The sequence below is a fragment of the Malurus melanocephalus genome, unplaced genomic scaffold (genome assembly GCF_030028575.1).
Source record: "Malurus melanocephalus ecotype Western Australia unplaced genomic scaffold, MMel_1.1 scaffold_121, whole genome shotgun sequence".
NCBI lineage: Eukaryota > Metazoa > Chordata > Aves > Passeriformes > Maluridae > Malurus > Malurus melanocephalus.
In genome coordinates this window covers 569,095-583,459 of record NW_026623353.1, presented here as the reverse complement: position 1 = coordinate 583,459, position 14,365 = coordinate 569,095, and the positions used below count along the sequence as shown (strand labels likewise).

At 43.0% G+C, this 14,365-nt stretch overlaps 1 protein-coding gene across 1 annotated transcript in view; it reads left to right on the top strand.

The window, feature by feature from the left end:
* The first annotated feature begins 1,811 nt into the window (after positions 1-1,811).
* Positions 1,812-14,365, top strand: part of ACSL1 (acyl-CoA synthetase long chain family member 1) — a 37,372-nt gene continuing 24,818 nt past the window's right edge. The window contains exons 1-2 of the mRNA XM_057370210.1: positions 1,812-1,892; positions 10,725-10,952. Coding sequence (XP_057226193.1) covers positions 10,758-10,952 — 195 coding nt within the window. The 5' untranslated portion in view covers positions 1,812-1,892; positions 10,725-10,757. The remainder of the gene's footprint in view (positions 1,893-10,724; positions 10,953-14,365) is intronic.

The window sequence follows — 14,365 nt, the reverse complement described above, 5'->3', positions numbered from 1 at the left end:
TTTATTTTGCATTTCTGACCCACTTTATAGTATGAACCCAAGTGCAGTTAAATGGGGACTATCAACAGCTTCACAAATACCCTCCTCCTTTGTGCTAAAAAGTGAATATAGGCTCCTTCCTTTCTTAAAACTCTGTTCTGCAGGAAGTCCTTTGCTTAGTATACTCCAGTATGAACTGAAGCATTAGGAAACAGTAGTTGCCTGTATGTAAAATAAAAGTACCTCCAGTAATTTATGGAACACTAWATATAAATATATATATATACACACATATGAAAGTGTAAAGCCTTAACAACCCTACGCACACTTGAAATAACTCAAATAATACCCAGGAAACACAGGGAAATTATGGCAATGTAGAATGTGCAACATAGCGGGACTTTGACATGTGGGTTGATGATTTACAGTCTAATGGACTGATGCAGCACACGGCCAAACCAAAACCACTTGAGGTAACTTAACTGCCATCCAGAGGGACTTGGACAGACTTGACAGGCTGGGCCATGTGAGCCTCATAGAGCTCAACAAGGCCAAGTGCAAGGTCCTGCACCTGGGATGGGGCAATCCCAAGCATGAATACAGGCTGGGCAGAGAATGGATTGAGGTGCAGCCCTGGGTAGAAGGCCTTGGGGGTGGTGGTGGATGAGAGGCTGGAYATRAGMCAACAATGTGCACTCACAGTCCAGAAAGCCAAATGTGTCCAGCGCTGCATCAAAAGGAGTGTGGCCAGCAGGGCAAGGGAAGTGATTCTGCCCTTCCACTCCACTTTCATGAAACCCCATCTGGAACACTGCATCCAGCTCTGGGGTCCCCAGCACAGGAAGGACATGGACCTCATCAAGCAGGTCCAAAGGAGTGTCATGAAGATGATCAGAAGCCCCTCTCCTGTAAAGACAGGCTGAAGAAATTGGGGTTTCTTAGCCTGGAGAAGAATCTGGGGAAACATTACAGCAGCCTTAGAGTATTTGAAGCAGGGGTGCAGGCTCTGCAGAGGAGCTGGAGAGGGATATTTTACGGGCATTTAGTGWTAGGAAAAGGGGTTATGGCTTTAAACTTAAAGAGGGTGGGTTTAGATTAGATGCRAAGAAGAAATTCTTTGCTGTGATAGTGGTGAGACACCAGAACAGGTTGCCTGGTGAAGCTGTGGATTCCATGTCGCTGGAAATGTTCAAGGCCAGGTTGCATGAGGCTTTGAGCAACTTGGAGTATGAAAAAGGGAAAACTTTTTGCCCATGGCAGAAGCATTGGAACTAGATGATCATTAAGGTTCCTTCCAACCCAAACCATTCCATGATTCTGTGATAACTATCAGGGTCCTGATAAAGCTCCAGCCGCCTCAAGATGCCCCTCAAATTCACAGCACCTCACAAAAAACGTTTATCAGAGGTAAGCAACAAATTGCAATAAGGTCATTGCCCTCTTCCAAGAGTTTCATACCGAAACGCTTGTCCTTTTAGCATAGTTATAACGGACGCAGATGTGTTTTTGAAAGCCGTAAGAAAGCCTTTCCTTTGCTAGCTGTCAGCTCAGACCTATAAGGTGTTAGTGGCAGTAGTGCCAGTACTCCCCTCAGTTCCCTGTGCATCGCTGCCATTTGTGCCCGCACAGTACAAAATGTGCACCGCCTTCCCCGCGGGTTTGCGTGCGTTACTGTGGGCAGGGACACGGACAAGGGAGGGGGCAGGGACAGGGACAAGGAAAGGGCAGGGGTAGGGACGGGAGCCGAGGCGGAGAAGGCCGGGCCCCAGCGCCCGCCGGGCGGCGCGGACGCGCAGAGGAGGCGGAGGCGGAGGCGGGCTCGGCACACGCACACGCCGCTCCCGCCGTGCTCGGCTTAAATAGGGCGGCGCTGGGGAGCCGTRCATAGCCGTGGTCGCTGCTACTGCCGGGAGGTGAGCGGGGTTCGGGGGCGCTGCTTCTGTCTGGGCTGCGGAGCCGGCCGCGCTGAGGGGCCGGGGCCGTCGGGGACGCACCGCTGAGGGAGGTGGCGGGCCTGCCGGAGCGGCCGCCGCGGGGCTGGGGTGCTCTGGTCTGGTCTGTGCGGCCGCTGTCACCGCGGGGCCGGGCGGTCCTGTCCCAGCCCACCGCCGATCCCTGCGGGCTGCCTCTGCGGGGCCGCGGGGCTTTCCGCAGTGTGGTCAGCGTCCCCCGGAGCCGACTCGGCTTCCCCTCGTACTGGAGCCTYCAGGAAAGCATAGTTGGCTGTCTCCGGCCTCCCCCCGGCGCTGCGGCAGCTCGGGCTGGCCGGGCATTGTTGGTTGCTGGCGCTGCCCTCCAGCTCGGCTCCGCTCGGCCTGGCGCGGGGTGAGCAGCTCGGTCGGGCCGAGCAGCAGGTAGCGGCCAGGGCTGCCTGCTGACCCCGGCGGCTCACCTTTGTTTAGGTGCCGGACTTTGCCTTCTAGTAGGTTGTTCTTTCTGGCACAAATGCAGCATGGACTTGAAGCAGTTTTTTTGGTGGTTTTTTTTTTTTTTTTTTTTTTTTTTTTTTTTTTTTTTTTTTTTCTCCTTCTTTTTAAGCAGTTTAGAGCGTGTATGGAAATGCAGCGTGAGCCAAACTGGCCTAAAATGGAAGGTTGAGTGGCTTTGACTTTGCAGGCCTCCTCTGCTGCTAGGTAGGACTCGCAGTGCTACAGCACAGATTTAGCCTGGTTACGCGACGCTTTTGTTCTAGGATGCATACATTTCTTGTTCCTGTTGAACAGGAATTGCAACACTTGCAGCCTTCTAAATTTCTAAAGGGCACATCTGTGAACTGTCTGGAGTATTACGGACTCCCTCTTGGACTGTGGAATCTAAACATATGCCTCACTTGGGTTAGCATCTGAGATACGATGGTCAGGTTCTATGATAGGAAACAACAGAACTATTCCATGTGGTGTTAATAGATTTCCTTTTCCATCCACGTTGCTTTATAGCAATGGAATCGTGCAGTCTCCCARGCCTGATCAGGAGATTTGTCTTTTTGCTTTGGAACATGTTCTCAAACTCACAAACTGAGATTTCTCAGGCCMAGGATTTGGATCAGATTTCTTGGATCAAGAAATTGTGTGTAAGAGGGCATTGAATTTACTGAAAAATACCTTTCTCATCCTCTCGCAACAACAGCAGTATTAATAATGCAAAAACTGATACATTAAGTTCCTCATGGAACCTTACTGTTACTGTCTTTTTTAAAGTTTGAGGATCTATAGCTTGCTTATATTGGGATAGGGAAATGTTTGAAAGAYGGCTGATTGGGAATATTGAAAGCTTGTCATTATAAGTAGCTGTTTTGTGTAGTGTTACCCGTTCAAGGTCTTGARCAAACAGCCCTAGCCTAGTCTGAGTACTGCATGATTACAATGAATTTACGAAGGAAGCTTCTAAATTTGGTAGATGTTGTTTTACAACTACAGCCTGGACAACATGAGGTCAAAGTAAGCCTTCAGTTTTTGAGAAGGAAAYCCACAAGTAGCCTTTTGCTTCAAGGGCAAGTACAAGGTTAATATTGGTAGAAAAACAAAACCAGCAATTTAAAATGGAAGGAAAGACAACTTGGAAATACTTATGTGGCTAAATAACTTGCCTRTTTCTTGAGCAAAGTCTGTGTAGCTGGTTCTGCTGTCTTACTGCTTTACTAGAAAGGAATACTTCATGGGATTTTTGAGAGGAGACARAGTTTCCTATTTTATGTGTGTTGCTCTCCAGTAAGGCAGAGTAAAAGGTTTCTTTTCTCTTTCTTTTCCCTCTAAGAAAACAGCAGTTTTATTAATGTGAGCAAAAGAATGTAGTAGTAGGGTTTTGTGTTTTGTTTTTCTTGGTMATATGGTTCATGGAATTGGATAGACTGAAGACTGAAATTTATTTGTGTGGCAGAGATGAGATGTTCTGGCCCAAGGTATACATTGCTTGATAAACTGGGCTTCTGGCAGTCTTACGAATAGACTGTCTGCCATATCTTACTTCCCTGCTATGCTAAATTACAAGTTCAGATATGTTAAATATTTTGCTATGGTAAATAATATAACCAGTGGCAACTCCCTAGGTATACTCACAAGAGGGGTGATGGTTTGTTCATTGGTGAATGGTTTTGTGGGGGAGTTCACAATGCTGTGTGGCTCAGGGAGGCTCTGCTGTACAGCACTGACCTTTACAGGCTGTAGGCTGAACCCTGTCTGCAGATGGGGGGGCTTGCTTGCATTTCTGTGGATCCCACCTGATTCCTGAAACAAGGACACTCTCGMTGTCTTTCATGTTGAGAGTTACTTGTCTGTGTAGGGTAAAATATGATTCCCTGCCACTGGCAGTGAGTTTGGAACTAGATAATCTCTAAGGTCTTTTCCAACCCAAACCATTCTACTTTTTTTTTTTCATTTGATAGTAAAATACTTCTTTTTGGTTAGGATTGGAATCTTAGTAGTACTGGTAATTTGCTTAAAACTGATTTAATACAGCTTGCATGGTTTTACAGAGATGTAGAGGAAAAAAGGTTTTTGTAATTGAATTTTGTAATTGAACCATTTAAGTCTGTAGTAGAAGTGCATGATGTCCTGTTTCCAGAAGAGGATTTCTCCCTTTTTTAATAAAATGCTGTTCTTGAACCCAGAACTCTTAATCTTTTTATTTTGATACTGCATGTGCCATGTTTTAAAATTTTGGCTTTGGCAGTTGTACTGGAATAATAGCCTGGTATGGTTGAGTTAGTTTCTTAGGAAAGCAAGAAGAAAATGCTTACCATCACTGAGAGGAAATGTTCCCACAGCCCTCTCTGTGCTGACCTCTTAATACCTGAGGTCAAAAAGCTTTGTTTGTCATACTGTTTCTTGTGCTGCTGGTGTTGGGAGGTCGCTCAGTGAACCAGTCGCTGCTCATAGGTACTTATTGATCATCCCATCTCAGAATACTAAGAGTTATGTTTTTTTGTAACAACCTGCTGGATGTAAACACTATCTACTGCGATGCAGTGGGGGTTAGCATACCTGACCCAGGTTGCCTTCAGCAAGAATTCAGATATTAGAATTGTTAGTGACAAACTCATTCTTACAGATTCTCAAGTGAACACTTGAGCTATGTGTTAGCTTGATATTGCGAACTGGGTTTCCTGAATAGTAGCCTTTTCCTGGGAGAAGTAGAATGAATAAATTGGTATGATCTCCTCAAGCTGTAAGGCCACAAGAAAGCTGTTAGCTTGYAGCAGTTGGGTTCTGTAGGGTGAAAAGTAATAGCAAAAGTAATGCCATGATGTACTTGCAAATCAGAGTTGCAGGGTTGCAATTKTAATGGATAGCAGTGTAGGCTCAAAAAATAAAAAATTGTAAGCATTTTATCTGGTTTTTGGAGGTGAGAAACCAGTAAGACTGCTTAGTGGCATGCTCTGTGTGTGTACAGCCATGGATTAAAGGTAACTTAAATCAATCACTCTCTGAAAGGTTGAAGTGGTAAGTGTTGGTTTTCCTTCGTACACAGGGTTACCAAGTGTTGTTGGAGGATAGTAATTGCACAAAAGGCATTGAGCAGATTCTTGTCATGTGTTTCAACTCCTGAACTTGAATAAACTCTAGTGACCTCACTACTGTGCACTGATTACTTATTGGACATCACTGAGAGGCAAGAATTCAGGTGAAGTTCCACTTGATTGCAAGGGGATTGCAGCCAAATGTCTGAAGACAGGTCTGCGACTTTCCTGGTAGGTGTGAACAAAGCCTTGACACACCAATTTCAGATTTAGTTCTCCTTAAAGGTTACCTTTGGTTGCAGTTTATGAAGTAAGTCACTGTGGCCTAACTGATTGGTCTGAATCCAACTTGTAGGCTGTTTTCCTCCAGTTCTGCCTTGTCCCAAATGGATGATCAGAAACTGAACCAGCAGAGGCAACCTGCACCCCAGTGCACKATGCTTTATGGTTGCCTAAAGCCTGACTAGGGGAGCTGAAGAGGAGTTGGATGTGAGGCATGAATAGTAAGAACCTGGTGGTTCCTCCTGCYTGGGATGTGTTCCTTATAAATAGCTCTTTAGTTCTTCCTCTTTACTCTTGCAGGAAGATAAATATTAAATATATCAGTTACTACTTTAAAAGAAGGGTTTATAGCTCTCATGCTTGGCTGGGTAAACTAGGTAATTGTGGGAAAGATAACTTTTTTTTTTTTTTTTTTTAAGTTGGGGAGGGGGCAGGTGAAGGCTGTTGAAGGAGGTCCTGATAGTGGGTTCAGTGTACTCAGTTTGTTCAGAAAAGTCATCTGTGGCTGAGGAGTCATATATGACATGACAGGCTGCACCACAGTAGATGCAGCTATTTGATGATGCTGTCCTGTTTGGTATACAGGGTTTAAATGGGGTTTCTCCTTCAGGTCTCAAATACCAAAGCTTCTTTGCTATATCTTGGTTGTAGTTTGCTTGCTGGCTAGTTAGGCTATGTTACAGGTTTTTGTAAGACCTCAGTCAGGTTCCCCTCTGCCCACAGGACAGGCAGAAAGTCCTGGGGGGACTTGCATGCAGTGTTTAGAGTTGTGTGCGCAGTGTGCACTATTGCAGTAGTCCATCTCCTTTCCCAGCTGTGCTGTTACGTTTCCTTCTGGGAACTAATGGCTATCTGGTCATTGAGACAAGAGTTGGTCTAGTTGGGAATTAGCATCACAACTAACCCACAGAAGTGGTGTTTGCCAGATTACCTCCCTAGTGACTGGCCAGCWCAGAGAGGGTTGTGGGAGCATTATCTAGGACAGGTTGGACTGAGTCAAATTTAAGCTGATTGTGAATGCACTCTGAGATTAGGATTATGTATTGCATTCAGGCTAAAGGATTTATCTGGTTARTAGCCAAAGCTATTTGTTGTACCTGTTTTTTATATGTAATAAAGAAGTTAGAACATGATTCTGCACACATTTTTTCAAAGGCTGAGTGGAGAAAGGCTTAAGGAAAAAGCGAGATCCATGGAAGCTGTGCAGTGTAACCTGTAAGAGTAAGAAAAAAACAAACTGCAGTGGTAGGTAGCTGTCAGGACAACTTAAATGTATGTGGGTGGCTGGTTCCCTTTTTCAGCATATCAGAATGAAAACATCTCAGTGCATCTTTGCTCATAGTAAGAGATAGGCAACTTGTCTTGTAGATTTCTCCTCCCTGCAAGAGGCTATAGAAATAACACAGCCTCTCCTTTTACATCATGTGATGACCTGCCTTTATGGCAGTGCAAGTGTTTGTTCATCTGAATATTAGAATAAAGAGAGGCTGTTGGTTCTTGGGGTTGTTTTCTTTGCAATACAGAAGCTGACGGCCGCTCTCCTGTTCTCTTCCGTTGCACTCGAACGATGTCTGGCTATGGATAGACAATAGGCAGGCTGCTGCCCACAGTAAATAGACCATTGTACGCCGAGAGTAGGAGCAGCAAAGAATGGCAGAGCCCTGCCAACTTGGGTCGTTGCCTTGAGATACTGGCTCTGCTGTAAAGAATGAGTCTTGGGTGCTGCAGGGTGTGTGTGTGAGCAGAGAGAGTGGCTTTGTCTGAAACTTACAGAACTACTTAGCCAAATTGATATGGTGAGTTAAGAGGGATGCATTTTTGGGCTGGATTGTGGGAACAGTTTCCCTGGAGGTGGTCAAAAGAGCTTTGCCTCGTTATCAAAACCAGTTTCCCTCTGGTCTTTTAGAACAAAAGACCAAGATCTTCTGGTTGTGTTGAGAAAACCCGTGCTTTTGACCTCCAGTGTCAATTCTGGTCTTTTCTGCTCCTTCATGTAGCGATCACAGRCTGATACTCTTCATTTGGGATTTTCTTCCTTTGGGTCTTCAGCTGTGTCTCACACTGGGGCTTAGTTTGAGTCTGTTCCTTGTAGTTCAGATCCTGTCTGGTAAGAAGGGATTGCAGGACCAGAATTTGTGAAGAGAGCATGGCTTTTTTACTTGCCTTGAGTGAGCAGACTTAGCTGGGTCCTTCCCTGAGGAAAACAACTGAAAGCCAGATGTGAGCTCCACTTAAAKATCTTTGGTTTTGAGTCTTCAGATTGAGAGACATTCTCCTTGGTCATGATAAAAACTCTGGTGTCTGATGTTGTTGGAGCATGAGAGAAGTAAATACTCAGATGACTCAGAGAAGGCTGGGAGGCCKCTTCTTGGTGGGTATATTTGGATGCATATGTTAAGAATGTGAATTAATTATTCTCCTTGTTACAGCTGGCTTTGCCTTAAATACAGAAAACAAGAGCTGATAGGACTTAACAGTGTTAAAGCKTGAAATTGCATAGTCTTGCAGAAAACTCTGTCCTCATGTTTTTTGTTGGATGAGGCAGAAGGTATAATAAAAAAWATCACAATATAAACATAAGCAGCAAAATATATCATTGTATACCTGATAATCTGTGGTATAACTTCTCAAGGAAAGATTTATTACAGGCTTCCCTAAAAACAACTGATCAAGGAAATGAAAAGCAGAGGTGTGCATCTCTTCACCAAGGCTGAAATCATAGCAGGTCYTTGACTATAATGGGACTGTTCTGTGAATTAAATTATGTTTACTTCGGTTCTTGTTACCTGTAAAGGCACCACAGCCTTTTGAAAGAGTAATTCAAATTGCATTGCATTCCTAAATCATAGTGTGTGTGCAGTATGCTTCATGACTAATGCAGACAGGAAAGCAGTTTTAAAAGTCAGAGGTGCTCATTGTAGATCTTGAGGAAAGAGCTAAGCTTGCTCTTAGCCCTTACACAGATCATAGCCCCCTTGTCTAGTTTTATAACATGGTGGTCTGATATATTCTAAGTTAACTTGTGAGTCCAGACTTCCTTGTTGGTGTATGGGTTTTATTGTTGCTGTTCAGCTGTGTATAGTAAAACTTAAGTAATTTTCACACCTGCATTCCTAATGAACATGATTACATGCATTAAAAGCAAGAGCATGATAATCCTAACTACTAAGTCCTTTTTTTTTTTTTAAAGGGAAGATGAAGAGCTTGTTAATATATTCAGTTCATCTCTACCTTCCATCACTGCAGCTTGATGTGTTGTGGATTTTCATTTTAGTCTGCTGTATTATCACTGTRCAAATAACCAAAAGGCATTTCTGTAGTGGCCCTTAGCCCTGTGCCCTAAGGTTATGCCAGGAAGGTGTGGGGGAGAGAGCAGTGTCTGCAGGCTGGGGATTACTCCATGGGTCCAGGACTGTTCCAGAGATGGAATTTGATTCCATCCTGACACTGCCCCCATCCATGACCTTGATTCAGCCTGTCCTGTTAAAATTGTGAAACCTTGGGCCCTTTGAACTAATTTTATTACTATTTTGCTGTCTCTAGCAAATCTTGTCCAAATACTGGTTAGACTTTTTGTGAACTAGATCATGATTCTGTTGTGTGGTTGAATAACTGATTGCATCAGTAAAGATTTCAAGATCAGACTGTGAACTATAAGTTTTCCTGTAGAAATATGAAATCTTAAGCACATATGGTTGGTTTTAAAACATAATTCTGCCTGTTTGGGTTTCAGACTCTAGTATATCATTAGTCTGTAGCGGTGGCTCCTCACACATATTGTTTTTGCCATTCGCTACATCTTTTGACATTTTCTGGGACCTTTGTTTAATTCTATTGTCCACAGGAAATGGCTAGGACCTAAATTACCTAAGTAAATCCATCTCTTTGTTCTTAAAGCAAGCGGGAAAGCGTTGCCAGCCGCCGCTGGGTGTCGGGCGGCCGTGCTGGTGTCCGGGCCGCGGGCGCCCTTGAGCGCGGTGGGCTGAGCGCTGCGGGCCGAGCGCTGCCGGCTGCCATTGGCCGCGCCGGGCCGGCTGCTCCCGCTCACCTCTCACCTAGTGGGCATTGGCCGGGGGGTTTGGCATGTGACAGACGTCCCGGGAGACCTTGGCTGGAGAGGAGAGCACCAGCTGAGCTGACTGCAATTTTTTTTTTTTTCCTTTTGGGGGGGGGGCGTTTTTTCTCTGCAGCTGGTTCTTGCTGTGGAATATCCGTGTCAGTGAGTGCTGGCGGGGAGCAGCCTCTTGCAGCTCTTCCTTCTGTGTGAACGTGACAAATCAAATGTGCTTCCTGTGCTTGATTATATTGCTGCGTGCTGCTGCCTTGGGCCTCATTTGCCACTGCTTTAGGCTGCCTCATGACCAGAGATRAATTGCTGGCATGGTGCTGGGAGAAATAGGAAACTTGCTAAGTACCATATAGAAGCTATGGGAGGATATCGGCTTTGAAAGCCGCTTGCTGTGTTGAACTTTCTATGCATGACTGAAGGGAGAGTAGAAAAGAGTTTATTTTACTGGATTTAGGAGRGGAAAAATCCTGCTCCTGCTATGCTACTACAGGATTAGGATGCTCTGTTAYGTGCAGGCAAGGTAACATATGTCCCTGCCCTTCGTTTCCCAGACTTCCCTGCTTGATGATTAACTGTTTAAAGACTTACAGTACAGCTACTCTACAAATAGCTATTTTACACTTGTGAAATGCTCTCCTTTAACAAAAGGTCTGCTTTAAAAAAAAACAAAATTAATGCAGTGTCTGGTGAAAGCAATACTAAAACCCTGAAGAAATTCCCTCTTCTCAACCACACCGGTTTTTCTATAGTATGAGCTAATAATTGCTTGCTTACTTAATTACAGCACAGATATGTGAAGGTATTGCCTGCCTAGTGGCAGATCTAATTATTTTGAGAGTGTAAAGCCAGTAGGACAAAGCATACATCGCTATCCTACAGCAACAGTGAATCGAAAGGGGATTTCAGATTGTTTTGTGCAACTTTTTTTCATGCCAACAGATTCCAGCATTGGAACAACTGCACTGAACTGCAATGCAAGCACATGAGTTGTTTCGATACCTACGAATGCCAGAACTTGGGGATGTCAGACAGTATGTGCGCACCCTTCCGACAAATACGCTGATGGGCTTYGGTGCTTTTGCAGCTCTCACGACCTACTGGTATGCAACAAGACCAAAAGCACTAAAACCACCATGTGATTTAGCAATGCAGTCTTTGGAAGTAGAGGTAAGTGTCACCTGATGGATGCTATAGTTCACTGAAATTTGAACCCTAAATGCAGCATTGAGAGAGACCAAACACTTGATTTACATTAGGGTGTTTCTAAACCTGGAGTGTGGGGGGTATACATTTATGAAATATGGCTTTAAACTCATTATTTTGGCTTTCTGAATTTGAAAACCAACTTGAGGGCTGAGGTCACAGTGGAAATAATTATTACGGGAGAAAAAAGGCTCTGCTGAGACAACTGAGCTTCTGATTTCGCTAGTGACTTAGAATTGGCACAGTGTAATTTTCAGTTTCTGGCCATGTGATGACCTAATAAATTAGGTCTTGAGGTCAGAGCATGCATGCCGGTATATACTGATTAGGCTAATACTCTTCTGTTATTTTTAGTAGTATAATAGCTGACACATGAGACTTTATATTGTGTTACAAGCATGAAGAGGGTGCTAATTGTCCTCAGATGATCTATGGAAAGAAATATTAGTCTGCCAAGAGATCCCAGCCTTAGAGTAGGTTGAAATTAAACCAACCACCTGCTAAACTCTGGATATGTTAGCTTAGCTTTTGTGTTGTGCTTTTTAGAAGCAGAGTTACTGTTAGGTGGTGGCTGTTTAAACATGAAGTCAAATGTGAAAAGAGTCTGAGGACAAACTGTTGCTTTGTAAGCAAATACAGACAACTGCAAGGCTGGTGTTTCTGGGAGTTGCAGTTTGATTTTCCTGCTCACTACAGAGTCAGTACTTATTCTTTTAAGAAGAATAAAGTGTGCTTAAGAGTGCTTCTTTTTCTTCAGGATAGACAAGATGTTTTCTGCTTTTGAAGGAAGGAGACAGTTTTGGAAGCTTTTGACAGCTTCTTGCCATACTYATGACTGTCAGAAACTAGCACTGTGGATTTTTTTACATATATACTCTGACTAGGTGTTTCCCTTTACACTACATTCTTCTACATGGATAGACTGCATCTAGTTTYGCTGTATCAAATGAATTAAATGACTTTTGTGCTTACATGGACTACAAACTGATGTAAATTAATGTGGCAGAGCAGTTTGAAATCTACAGTAGGTCATCTGAACGTTAGCAGACTCCTGTCATAACTTCAAATTGGGCACTTTTTTCAATGTTTCTTAATGTTGAGATTAAGAAGAAGAAGAATGACACATTTGTTGCCCTGTCCATTCACAAGTTTATTTCCTAATCTTCTCGCTATGACATACAGCAAGCTTACTGACACATCGTGTTACTGTAACAAATAGCGATCTGCTACTAGAAGTACACAAAAGAGAAACAAAAATATGCACTTGCAATGTGGTAACTGCCAAAAACATCTCTTTCGAAGCAACATGTATAGAATAAGGATCTAAAARTTAGATCTTGCGTCTTGTGGTGAGCTTTTCCAATTCTGGCAACAGACACGTAGACAATGGGTAGAACAGGCTTGTAAACCAGCGCATCTTGGTTGCTGGAATAAACTAGCAATGAAAGTTTTATTGCTGTGGAGGCCTCATTAGTCAGTATAGACTTCAGCAGGTTTTTGGGGAGCATTGCATTATAAGATGATAGAACAGTACCTTTTGCTGTCCATAAACCCCATGACAAATGCTTATTTGCTTGAGACTATTGACAGCAGTGTCAGTTCTTTACTTCTTCAAGCTAAATWGCTTGTCGCTGCTGGATTCTGAGATTGGAATCACTGGTGGTATGAGACTTCACTAAGCTACTTAATGCATCATTGATCCAATTACACTAATTGGCTCTCTGATCAGAGCAAGATAGCATTATTTTTCAATGCCTCTTTAGAAAATACATTTTAATGGGAAGGCTGAATAGTAGTAAGACTTAATACCTGAGTGTTAGCATGTTGTGGTGATAAAATATCTCAAACTTAGGGAACATCTGGAAATGAGCAAGGTCTATCCAATTTTGTTTGCATTAAGGGCTGTATCTGAACTATTAATAATGTTGTAATCGAATGAGAATGTATGTTTTGAATCAAGTTTCAAGTGTCTGTTGGAATTGCTACTCTTATAACAGTGACAAGATTTTAATACAGTGCTTGGGATTCATGTTCTCACTACATTTTGCTTAGAATTTAACTTCTCATACTCCATTTTCTAATGCATGTGTTGAGAATGTCACTTCTACAGGGAAAAAAAAAATCAAATACTGCTCTTTACTTGTCTTTACTTTTTTTTTTCTGCCTTAGCAATACGATATTAAAAGGTATGAGGAGTTGATCCAAAAAAGACATGACAGAGGGCGAAGCCCCTTTGCTACAATTTTACTGTCTAATTTACCTGTACACCAACAATAAGAAATTTATCTAGAAATAAGCTTCTGCATAATTCTTACTGGTGACTTACTTGGCTTCTAACAAAGTTAAGTGAAGCCATTGTCTGGGATAGGGTTTCTACATCTTCTGAAAACATACCGTCATAACATCATATGGGAGAAAAAAGATCCAGGTCACTTCCCATCTCTTGAAAGTTTTGATTTGGTAGGCCAACACCCAGTGACCCATTTTAACCATCCCTGGATGAGCATAAAGATTGTACACTTAGTTGAAAATAGGTGCTAAGAGTTACTGAAGTGGCAGGGACACTTACACTAGACCAGGTTAACTCAGAGCACCTATCAGCCTGGCCTCAAACACTTCCAGGGATGTATCATCTTCATCTGGATCTGTCTGCTTGTGGATTGTTCTTCCTTTCCACTGATGACTGAGAGCTGAATAACTTTGGGTATTGATTTTGAGTGCAGATGCATGGCTGTCAAATATATTAAAACTTGCTTAAACTTTTATGTGTCCCAACTTGCACTAAAGCATGTAGAGGAATAGGATAGAAATAAATATTAGGATGCCACTGTTTTCTAGGAGTAAGACTTGGGATTTGACTGGCTTTTTTGTTCTCTTAAGAAAAGATGTTCAAATATGGAGAAAAGTATTCAACTCATGAAAATTTTTAAGCCTTCTTATGTTCTTCTGATACATTACTAGAATGCTAGCATGCCTCATTTTACAAGAATCACTTGATTAGACATGTGCTTGTCTCCCTGTGAATGGTCAGTTTTTAAGTGCTGAATGTTTACCAAGGGATTCTACACATAAAATTATATGGCTGGTTTGCAAACTCAGTTTATACTACTTGCTGCTCAGAATAAGTATGTTAGTGACCTAAGCACCACTTGCTGGTATACTCTCAGGGAAGGGGAAATTTCTCTTGTCTCTGAGGCATGGTGGAGYCCATAGTGTGTTTTGACATTACTGCTAATCCTAAACAGCCTGGAGCCCATGGCTTGAACAAAAGCAGTTATTTTATGCTCTTAATTTATGCTCTGTTGTCAAATAAATCTGTTTCATTCAGATGCTGCTGACCATTGTCAAGGTTTTAGTTAATGACCATCACTTGATGT